Source organism: Pseudorca crassidens, chromosome 9, assembly GCF_039906515.1.
Source record: "Pseudorca crassidens isolate mPseCra1 chromosome 9, mPseCra1.hap1, whole genome shotgun sequence".
Classification (NCBI taxonomy): domain Eukaryota; kingdom Metazoa; phylum Chordata; class Mammalia; order Artiodactyla; family Delphinidae; genus Pseudorca; species Pseudorca crassidens.
Window position 1 is genome coordinate 36,631,631 of NC_090304.1, and position 12,264 is coordinate 36,643,894.

Consider the following 12,264-nt stretch of genomic DNA (forward strand, 5'->3'; position numbering starts at 1 on the left):
TCGGCCAAGCGTTCTGCAGATGAAAAGCCAGCTCAGAGCGCTGTGGTCCCAACAGGTGTAGAAAACAAACTAGACCTGTCTCTAAACACAAGCCCCAATTCAAACTTCATCACCTCTCCCCAGGGACCCCGCCAGTGGCCCTCCAGGTGGCTTACCAGTTTATAATGGTTGCAGGAATCCCGACTCTCTCCCCGGGCAGGAACCCACAAGTTGATGCTTACAGGCATGGCTCGACCCACAGCCCACGCTCGGTCCCTGCAGTCCATGGCCTACGCCCTCCCGGGGTGTCTAGTTCAAAGCACTGCGGAGGCGTGTGAAGCCTCCAAGGTTAATTTTAGCTGAAGTCATGCTCCCACTGTGGTCAGATTTTCTTACACAGGCCACCTCCTGAATCGCGGCAGCTTATGTTACCACAACCCGCTGGGCAGCCCTCTGGCCCTCAGCTGCAGTTCTACACTGCTGCCATTCTCCCCCCTCATCTCCCCCACCCCATGCTCTTCACCCTCCAAAATAATCGAACTGTGTTTATATTTTCACGACACACTCGAGGGAGAGAAATCACAGTTCCTTTTGCTGCCCCAGGCAAACGAACCTGGGGAATGCCCCCCCCCCCACCGCCCCATGCATGGCAAAGGCTGGGCAAAGGCCGAGGGATTGTACAAACTTCACTTGAACCGGGCAGCACAAGGGCGGGAGCCTGATGCTTCAGCTTCCGCAGAGAGGTTTGAAAACCTTTGTCTAAGCCATTAGTTGCGTGGGACCCTCACGTGTCTTGTCTTCTGCCTGACATTCTTTTTATCAAAGGGAGGCACAACCGTGCCGGCCCTTCCATTTCTCTAAACATGCTGCTGGAGAGGACTCTGCATGTTTCTACCCAGAGGTCTCGCTCCTGCAAAGGAAGAGAGTGTGAGCCTTCATTCAACTCTGCAGAGGTTCTGAAAAGGCTGTCTGTGCAGGGCCCTCGGATTCCAGATTGCAGCAAGTGGAGACTTCAGGAGGAAGGTCCCTAGAAGCAGTCTATTTCAGGCAGGCCTCTCTTCCTGCTAAGCTCAGCGACTGGGACCCGGGAGCTTACCAAACCGGTCTGTGCCGGGGTTGCCTGCTAGATGGAATTCTGATCTGCTCTTCAGATGGCCTTGTTTCAGCGTGGACAGGACCATGGAAAGGCTATGGAAAAATTAAACATATCTGGAGTGGCCAACTGCAATCTCCCACCAGACCCCACAGCCTACAACCTTGCAGGCAAAACGCTGGTGTGCAGTGCTTGAAATGGACACTAAGGCCACACCCAGAAACTGCTCCCTGTAGGATGCAATGCAATGCCCTTCCCCCGCCTGAGGGCTACCTGTTAACACTCCCGTGGTGTCCTAGGCCCCTCTTTCCTAAGACTCATTATGCTTGTAATTACTTCATTCATTCAAGACCTTACTGAGCACATACTCTGGGGCAGGCACCCTTCTAGGCTGGGATGAGGCAGCAGTGAGTAAGAGAGCCCTATGGGGCTTTATTCTATGGAGAGACAAAATGGCAATAAACCGATTAGCAAGTTAATATCAGAGAATGATACATACTCTAAAGCAAATGCAGTGGATGGGAATTCCCGGTCGGTCTGGTGGTTAGGACTCCACGCTTCCACTGCCAGGGGCCCGGGTTCGCTCCCTGGTCGGGGAACTAAGATCCTGCAAGTGGCGCGGTGCGGCCAAAAAAAAAAAAAAATGCAGTAGAGAATGAATAGTGAGGGGAGGAGGGATCCTATGTCAGGGAACTCAAGAATGGCCTCTCTAAGGAGTTGACACTGAAATAAAGACCTAACTGACAAAATGGAGGCAATCATGCAAAGACTCAGGGCAATGGTTGTCCCAGACCAGCAGTATCAGCATCACCTGGGAACCTGTTAGAAATGCAGATTCTCAGGGCCCACTTCAGGCCTCCTGCATCGGAGACTCTGAGGTTGGGTCCCAGCTGTCTGGGCTTGAACAAGCTCTCCAGGGTTTTCTCATGCACACTACAGTTTGGAACCCACTGAAATAGGGGACGAGCGTTCCAGGTGGAGAACTCTATAAACAACAGAAAGCTGTGGTCCCGCTCCCGGCTAGAATCCCCAGCCACCAGCCCAGCGCCTAGCACAGAGGAGGATTCCAGTATTTTTTGACTTCTTGCCAAGCTTTAAGCCCTAGCACCCTGGACCCCAAATAAAAATCACAAAGATATAAATCACAAAAGTGTTAAATTCATAAAACTTCAGCGAAAGCACCCAAAAAGCAACAGGAGGAACTCATTTAGAATTCCAGGTGGCCAGTGGGAAGCGTTCCGTCATGTCTGAAACTGCCGGCCGCTAAGATTGACTCTTCCCAATTTAATAAAACTTGGCATCACAAAGTTGGCAATTAGATTTCCTGTAAAAGGCTAAATGCGGTGGCCTTCTGCTTCCTGGATTCTGAAATTCAGTAAGAAAGGCATTAGTGTGTGGCAGCTGGGATAATCATTTAATTGATCTTTTCTACCCAGAGAACCCTCCCTTCCCGGCTTCAACCCACTGAATTGTAAATCAATGTCACCTTCATTGTGAGCATGAACAAGGCAGGAAAAAACACCCCCCCCTCCCCAAACCAAATAGGAGTCAATTTCCTAATGGGGACTAGGTGAGGCTCTAAACGGGTGCCGCTATTTCTCCCCCTCTGGCCTCCTCCTGGGCCACCCACACAGCTCCGTGCAGGCCAGTGGGAGCTCCAGTGACATGCAAAGCAGGAGACAAGGCAAGGCGCTTCCAGTGGTAGGAATTCCTTGACAGAAATGGCATGATTCTGATGTCAGTCAGACCCAGTTCAGATCCCTGAACTGGACTATATTTTGAAAGCATCTGCAAAGGCATTTGGCATGTAGGAAGGGTTCAATAAATCATTTCCTTTTCTCCTCCCTCCTCATTCACACTGTATGTAATTTTACTCATTCGTTCAACAAATATTTATTGAGGACCCACTATATATATATATACCCACTTACTAGGGATGGAATGATGATCAAAAAGGACATGGAGCTTCTTATCTTGAGGGAGGGTCAGGTATTAATCAAAGAAGGATGTCAAGTAAAAATAAAGAAAAAGATGTCAGAGGGCACTTGTGGCAAATGCTACAAAGATGAGTGCGTGGCGCCATGAGCCTGTAATGGAAAAATTCAACCTGTCTAGAGATTATTAAAATACAGATGCCCAGGTCCCAGGCTGGCATCTAAATCAACCTCAGGACATGGGGTCCTGGCACAGGGGTGTTTAATAAGTTTCACAGGGGATTCTACTGCTTGAGTGGGAGGTTACAGACCAGCAAGGGAGGAAGGCTAGAATGATCAATGTGCTAACTGGTTCGAGTTGGAAGCTCTATATACATTATAAACTATTTTTAGTTTATAAACTAAATAACAGTTTATAGTTTCAGTATAACTATGTACTGACCTATATAGTATATCGGTATAAACTAATGTTTAGCTTAACCTAGATACAATATTTATAGATACATGCTTTAGTATGCACAAATTTATTTCCTTGTTCTGTCAACTGAAAGGATCTAAAAACAATGATATCGCAGTGGCAACAAGCACACCCAGTGCCCACATCTTGGTTTCTAATACTGTTTATCAATATAAGGAACCAGGGCTCCTTGGAGAAACGGCCGATTCTTGGGCTGCGACAGGAAATATTCAGATGTGCCTGGAGCACATTATAGTACCAGAAAGGCAGGATACATCCCCACACCAAAACACATGGATGGGGTTTTGTCACAGCGACACGGAGCTAAATGAAAGAGCTCCCAATGGCCAATGCCGGAACAACTGACCAACAAGAGTAATAAAGAATTAATAGTATTGGATTAAAACCCAACGTATGAAACAAATAGCCATGAATCCATACTAAGAAATAAAAGGTTGAATAAATAAATAAATGAATGGGGAGAAGAGAAAAATCTCCCATGCAAAGAGAATTCCAAATAATTTATGTCAATATTCTGTTCTCAAGGAGGTACCACGTGAATTGCCACTCCTTTAAGTGTGGGCTGCACAAAGAGAACAGTACGGAAGCGACGGGAAAGAGTAACTTCACCGAGAAACCTGATAAAGACCAACCCACCCGGATGATCAAGGTCTACATCCACATCCGTAAGTTGTGTTGATAGTAGGCACCCCTGATACAAGGTGATGAAAGTGGCACTTGGCCTCTCTGGTCTTCCTCCCCAAAACCCACAATCTTAGTCTGCTCATGAGAAAAGCATCAGACTGATCTCAATTGGGAGGGACCGTTCTACAAAATATCCAACCAGTACTCCTCAAAACTGTCAGGGTCATCCAAAACAACAAAGTTGGAGAAAGTGTCACAGCCAAGAAAAGCCTAAGGAGACGTGACAACTAAATGTAATGAGGTGTCCTGGATGGGGTCCTGGTACAGATAAAGGACATTAGATTAAAAAAACTAAGGAAATCTGAATAAAGTACAGACTTTAGTTAATGATGTTTTAATACTGGTTCATTAATTGTGGCAAACATACCATACAAGTTGTTAACAATAGGGGAAACTGGGTGTGGGGTACATGACAACTCTCTATACTATCTTCACAGCTTTTAGAGTAGGTTTAAATTTTCCGAAAAGTTTCCTTACAAAAGATAACACACAAAGCTCCACAAGTGACGACAGTATGCAGGCAGGTTTGAAAACTGAACTCTTAACCACCCGTGGATAGACTGTTGATTTAGCCATTTCAAGGGCAGAATGCCTTCCCTGAAGTTAGATTTGAGATCACAGAATTTCAGAAGCATCATTCACTTATACACACACACACACACCCCATACATGGATGTAATGTATATAAAGCCTATACCCCAGTTATTATGTACCAGAAACTCTTTCTGCATGGGTGAGTCTCCTTGAATGCTCATGAGTAACTGTTAAGGATAAAGGGACTTAACAGAAAAAAAAGGCCATTCAAAACTCCAGGTTTTGCTTTGATCCTTTCAAGAGGGCTACGAAAGAACTATTTGTGCCCTGAGAATAAGTGTTGGGAATCTCCCAGGTAACAACCCTGGGCCCCAATTCAAGAGATCCCATTTGTTCTTAAAGATTCTGCATTTGATTCTTCTTCACCTTTAAAAGAAGGAATCAAAACACTGGAGGGTCCCTCAAGTTAAACAGATCAAAATGAGAGGTGAGACATTGTAATCAATAACGTAAATTAGAACACACCAGATCCTAAGATCTTCAGTATGTAAAAAACCTCTCCAAAAGTGAATTTAATACCCAATGGCCCCATGGTCTGAGATTTTGAAGGGGAAAAAAAATTCCTCCCTATGATTGGAAACACAAGCCCAGCTTTCACCAGCAATAGGTGGCAGCATTTCTGTTCTCTGGGCCACATTCTATATACAGAATTGTTACCAACCAGTAATAGACAATTAGAAGACAAGGGGTTTTCAAGGTCCTACTGCATCCCTTGTTTTCCATTAAAGGATACACTCTTTCTACAAATCACTTTGGCCAGAGATAACAAAATCACGTCTCTTTCTTAAAATACAAAAGAAAAAATTGAAGTGACAAATTAATTTCCCCAAACATAATAAAACTAATTCAATCATCTTGCACTGGCCATCTGCTTCACAGATGCAAATCTAACTGCACTTTCTACTGCCTGATAACTTGCTTAATTCTGTTAGCTCTTGTGACCCTGCTTTTGTAAGCAGTTCTCAATGGGACCTTCCCCGGTGGCTTCTAGACAAGGAATTGGCTGCGCCAGAGAAGTGTTTCTCCAAGGGGCAGCAGTGACGCAGCCCCTCTCCAGCTGGCTGCCCATCAGCAGATGAAGTTTTAAACAGGGCAGTTAAGATGGCTAGACTTTCAGCCGAACTCAACTGGACGATGGGTACTGCACAGCACTTCCTACATGTCAGGCACTAAGCCCTTTACATGCATACATCATGTTTAATCCTCACAAACTGAGTTAGTTTCTATGACTTTCACTCATGAGGAATCTGAGGTCCACAGATGTTAACACACTTACTCAAGGTTTGAAAACAAAGCCTTTCGGACCTGACAGCCCATGCCACTGGCCACTATGCAGGTCACTCAGCATGACAAAGTGGACTGCCTTGAAGTCTGAGCTTAAACAGAGACACCAAAGCAAGCCTGGGACAAATGTGTAAAATGCAGGATTTCAAAAGAATACTGGGGTTTCCTGGGTGGCTCAGTGGTTAAGAATCCGCCTGCCAACGCAGGGGACACGGGTTCGAGCCCTGGTCTGGGAAGATCCTACATGCCGCGGAGCAACTAAGCCCGTGCGCCACAACTACTGAGCCTGTGCTCCAGAGCCCGTGCTCCACAACAAGAGAAGCCACTGCAATGAGTAGCTCGTGCACCGCAACGAAGAGTAGCCCCCGCTCAACACAACTAGAGAAAGCCAGCACAGCAAAGAAGACCCAATGCAGCCATAATTAATTAATTAATTAATTAACTAACTTCCTTAAAAAAATAAATAAAATAACAAAGGAATACTGGAGAGCCAGTTTCAAGACTTTTCCTGCTCCATCAGATGGAGGATATTAAAGAGACGAAAAACTGTGGAGAAAGAGGATTTGCGGGAGAAGGGTATCACTGGAGACCACTGTGCTATGAGCACATGCTCTACCCATTCACTCAAACCTGGGTCAGGGGTGCTTCAGTGGGGTCCCTGGGAAGCCTAAGATGAATGTTCCTGCAGTTAGAGACGCTGTGGTCTAAGATCTGACTCCCGCCCTGAGAATCTGGAGGGATGAGGGAGTGTATGACTGACTGTTTCAGTGGTGGAGTCAGGAGACTGTTACAGGCTGGGATTAGCCTGCAGCCCACAGTTGAGGCAAGAGATTTGGTGTTTTCTTGGAGGGAGCGCACACCAGGGTTCATCTGGGGTTCCTGTGAAGTGGCCCCTTAAAGTCCTCCACAAAAGAAAGACTCAGCTTTCAACAGAGCAGGGAATGAGCTCAGGGAGGCACCATCGAGTAAGCCCCTTTCTCCTCTGTGTAGTTCCCTGGGGGCTGGGGAGGGCGGACTGCTTTCACTCTTCCTCTGCAGGGGCCTGACAATTCAAGTTTGAGCTATGATTAAGTATTATAGAGGGGGGATACTCTAGTTTCTCACTTGAGGCTATCTTTGCAAGTTATTGCGACCATGGGACTGTCTATATGAATGAGCAGAATGGCCATGGGCTATGAGAGCCTTCGTCCCGCAACAGGAAAAAAAACTCGTGGGCTTTGTCCACAATCCACACATTACACGTACCCAGTATGCCAGTTACATGAGCAGGGCAGAGTCCCCTGGGGAATCTTTAAAAAACACAGATGTCCAGGTCCCACCTTCAAAGACTGATGCAGTAGGTTTGAATGACCCAAACATCTGCCTTTCTTTTCAAAGTTCTCTAGAGAATTCTGATGCCTTGGCAGGACTGAGAACTATCAGATCGTGCTCTATATACAGATATAGGAATAATTATCTCTGAAAGGAAGATAGAAGATCATTTCATCAACACCCAGGTTACTTCTTAATATTTAGAAAATCTGCATTATTTGGTGAATGAGGCAGTATCGTTATTAAGTATGTCCCACAAAAGAAGGTTTCCAGCGTTGCTTTTTCTCATCTCTCAAAATATTAGAAAACGGTGACATACAAAAACGATATGATAACATTACGATCAATTCTCCACCCCCTCCCCAGAAATGAACCTTCACTTTAAAGATAAGAGAACTGAGATTTAGAGATGCTATTTGCTTAAGGTCCAGCAGTTAACAAGAAGCAAGGCTGACAGTCGACCCGGGTCTTCCGCTTTCAAAGACCAGGTTCTTAACCACTGTACCTTCTTCCTTCTAAGAATCACCATTAATGTAGAAATCAAGACATTCTTTTCCCCTGGCCCCAGGCCTGATCCTGTTCCAAAGTTTAAGTTGAAGAAGTGCAGGTACTTGAGATGAAAGGGATCCGATGACAGCAGAGGTGACTGATGCAGGATCATTTCCTACACAGAACTTCAATGTCAAGGCCGCTAAGAAAGAGTTATCACAAACGATGTAATATTCCTTTGATGGAGAAAAAGAATTCAGGAAAGGAATATTTTCCAATGAGAAGTTCACTGGAGAATTCAGCCATCTACAAAATACATTAGATTATAAAGCCAGAAGGAATCTCGCCTGACATTTTAGGACCTTGTTTATTTTCATCTAAGGGTGTGGGAAAGAAACTCCATAAAGATGGAACGCTGTGGCTACCCAGGCAAATTCAGCATGAACGAGCTTTTAAAAATCACATGTTCAATCAACGACTTAACTACAAGTGACTGAACTATCAGGGGACAAAATAAATAAATAAAACCCTCTGGAGTGACATTCCAGGTTCAGAAATCAGACACGCATGGTTTCATGGAAATTATCCAGGCTTTGACGCCAGGCAGAATTTGGGCTGGTTTGAATTCTGGCTCTGTCACTTACCGGCTGACCTGGTGACTCTGGGCAAGCAATTTACCTTTTGACACTCAGTGTTCTCTTCTGTGAAATGGAGGTGTGAACACCCCAGTTTAAAGGGCTGCTGGCGGAATGAGAGGTCCGCTAGGGAAAGCCCCAGCCGCCAGAAAGCAGAATTCCCTCAACATTCCGTAGCTCATCTTTTTGAAGAACCTAGATAAACATGGCTAGATATTTCAAATAAATGGAGAGAGACAACCGGATAAGGAAAAGCGGCTCACGGCACATGAAATTTTAATGTCAGCGACAGTTCAGGTTCGGGCCTAGTCAATAGGAACCATAAATAGCTGTCACCTAATGGCCATGTCCTCTTGAAAATGGGTTATTCGTCTGAGTCCATCTCCCAGAGGACAGCTGCAAATACCATCAATACTGGCACTAAGCAACAGCCTTATTTATAGCTAAGGGACAGATTCCAAACATAGACGAGGTCATGGAGGCTGAAACCCCTTCTCCAAACTCCCAAATTCCTAGAGGGCTGAGAGGTGAGGCTAAAGAGCAGGTCTTACAGGAATGCCTGAGCACAGTGGGAAAACTGTCAATAAAAGTGAGAAAAACTGAAAAGGAAGGAGAGGTTTGAAAAGAAAGAAGCAGCCACGAAAGGAGGTACTGTAGACAGTGCTACGTATGTCTGGCGCTGCTGAATCGGCCACCACCTGTCATGAGACTGCCCCCCATCTCTCGGCTAACACCTACTTGTTAAAAACTGGAAGACCTCTCAGAATCTATCAGCATGTTCAAGGAGGGCCAGGAAGTCTGCCCTTGGCCACACCTACCAGGAAAGCAATCTCTAGTACCTACAGAATCAAGTCTCAAAGCCTTAACTAGACTTTTAAGAACTGTTACTTAAGCCGGTAACAGTTATATCCCACTCCTCCCCTGATATCCCACTTGTCCCCTTCACTTTAGCCGACTGCAACTACTGGCAATTCCTCATAGAGAACCACCTCTTTCCAGGCTCTGGGCCCTTAGTCCTGCAGCGGGAATGCATAGGCTTCACAAATTGGAATCCTGTGTATTTCTCAAAGAGCAGCTGTTTTGAATACCACTCTTCCCCCAAAAAATTGTCCTCAGGCTTTTCATCCAGGTTCTTAGGGGTCTTGACTCCTAGTTCACATCTTAAGGTCTCTGAGGGCAGGAGTTATGATCTTTATCTCCATATTCCCTTGCAAGTTCAGTGCCAATTCAAGTGCCAATAAGTGTTTGTTAGATGGATGGAGGGATGAAAGAATAGAAGGAAGAATGGATGGACTTGATGGATTAAGAAGAAACCAGCAGGGAACACATTATCCATGGTGTCATTTGTCGTCCAGTACAGCCAAGAAATGGAATGTCCTGGTTATCACAATATTCTGATTAATAAAGTGTTCCACCCCCACCCAACACCATTCACAGATTTGGCCACAAGCAACTGACTATCTCAAGATGGGCATAAAATCTACCTGGCATTTCAAATGGAATAAATAAGACTGTCATCTGTTGATGATTCAGAAAGCACTTGGACATCCTGCAAGACTCAAGGTTAGGAATCTCAATGGCCACTGCACTGGTGTGTGAGAAGGACGGGTTGCAGAGCACTGATTATAAAAAGAATCCTAGACAACTAGACATATGTTTGCTGAAAATGTAACTGAAAATAAGTAGTTTTTCTACAGTCCCTTCTTCAGTGGAGTCTTACAAAGCTAGGATGAACATTATAAACTTTCAACCAGATGACCCTACAAAGCAGCAGAGACATGAAAAAACACAGAAACACACACACACCACCCCGAAGTGCACGAGGTCTGGCTCTTTCCCCTCAGACCCAACCGGCAGACTTGAACTCAAAAAATCAGTGGCAAAAGTCATTAAGCACCCTGGCCACAGACCACATTAAAACATCTCACCCTTGGCTCGCACTTAATCCCGGCCCTCCCCTCCTCCAAGTTCTCCTTAGCTTTGCCAAATGTTCCTAGACGAGGCCCGTGCTCGTTTGACCAATTCCCAATTCCACCAGCCACAGATGGGCTGAGGTAGAGGAAACACACACCAAACAAGTCGGGCTGCTACTATTATTATTTCCTTTTTTAACATCTTTATTGGAGTATAATTGCTTTACAATGGTGTGTTAGTTTCTGCTTTTATAACAAAGTGAATCGGTTATACATATACATATGTTCCCATATCTCTTCCCTCTTGCGTCTCCCTCCCTCCCACCCTATTATTTTTGACTTGGCTCCTTGGTGCTCGCAGGTAGAAGAACCGGTTCTGTTGTAAACAGTTTCTCCGTTGCCAAAGCAGAGAGTAGCACTTGGGGCTTCCTGGGCCTGTGGTCCTCTGCCACTAGAGCGTTCCCAAGTAGTCATCAGACAGCTCCCGCTCACAGGTGCTTTCCTGAGCCAGGGCATTCTGCCTCCTCTCAATTAATTATATGCAGCATCTCAATGAATCCTCACGACATCTTCTGACGCAGGGATTACTACCCGCTGCACAGATCAGGAAACAGATACTCTGGAGAGATAAGTGACTCATCTAAGCTGCACAGGATTTGAACCCACATCTGTCCTCATCATGAAGCTATGCTCCCACCATTTCAGGACATCACTTGGAAGGATAGAGCATTTCTCACTGCCAAGTGCTCTCTTGTCCTCTGTCCCGGTCCCAAAGTGACTAGCTGTGGCAGCCTCTGCAACTAGAGGGGGGCATGAAAGGGTGAGCCGATACTCACCAGAGGACACAGCCCCCTGCTTGGTTTTCCAGGCAAAACTAAGGTACTCTGCAATCAGAGGCTCCGTCTGAGTCCAACAGATGTGCCGGCGATTCCACTGCATAGTTTTGATATACTGCATATAACTAATAAAGCGCATGCCCACCTGGGAGTTCGCTGGTGCCAAGAATGAACAGAAGGGAATGTATTGCAGAAATATTAACCTTGGCAGTCTCCTGCCACAGTAAACCGCTGGCTGAGCTTTAATGAAATCTTGCACAAGAGCAGAAACATCTGTATCGCTGGTAAAAATAAACCCCAGTCTGGAACGCACGACTGTCTTTGCACAAGGACACGACAAACTGGAGAGAAACGGAAAGGAAGCCTTTCTCTACAATCAAAATGACTGTTCATAACAAACAGAAGATGGGTCTGCTCACCTCTGTCTGTGTTCTATAGTCAGGCTCACTAGCTTCTTGCGAATGAAGATGTATGCTAAATTTGCGCAACTCAGGCCTTCCTAGCAGGCTTACGAGTGTGGGCAAGCAGAAGTCCTGCAAGCTGCCCATCCCCACCGACCCTTCCTGTCCCCACAAAACCATTCTCCAGGATGAATGAACACCATGCCAGCACAAGAAGGCCTAATTGCTTTGTTAAGTATCCTGAATGAATTACTCATCCGAGCCAAAATTAAAGCACGGACATCGCTTTATTTAAAAGATATAGTAAGAAGCCAGTCTACAGACCACAAGTGGTCAGGGGAGGCCTCAGCAATGACACCAAGTCGTTGTATAAGTAGGGAATATGATACCTTCTGTGCTAGGTGGCCTTTCCCAGAAAACAAACAGCACAGGAACCGAAATCAGACAGTCCTAGGGTTGGAAGGCCTCTCGCCCAATCTCCCTCCTCCTTGACGCACACATCCCCTAATCAAATCCTGGGCCAAGTTTTCCCAAACTCCAAGGGATGAAGACCTCCCCAACCCCCAAGGAAGCCATCTGACACTACCTTAGAAAGCTCTTCCTTCTGCTAAATTAAATTTTTGTTTTGTTTGA

General features: G+C 45.7%; 1 protein-coding gene across 9 annotated transcripts in view; it reads right to left on the reverse strand.

The window, feature by feature from the left end:
- The window catches only part of NAV2 (neuron navigator 2), a 403,679-nt gene that overhangs the window by 292,057 nt on the left and 99,358 nt on the right, over positions 1-12,264 (reverse strand). Inside the window, exon 1 of one of the 9 annotated variants that reach the window (XM_067749644.1) lies at positions 156-291. The exons of the other annotated variants lie outside the window; for them this stretch is intronic. Coding sequence (XP_067605745.1) covers positions 156-266 — 111 coding nt within the window. The 5' untranslated portion in view covers positions 267-291. Of the gene's footprint in view, positions 1-155; positions 292-12,264 lie in introns of those variants that run through there. 9 annotated transcript variants of the gene reach the window in all.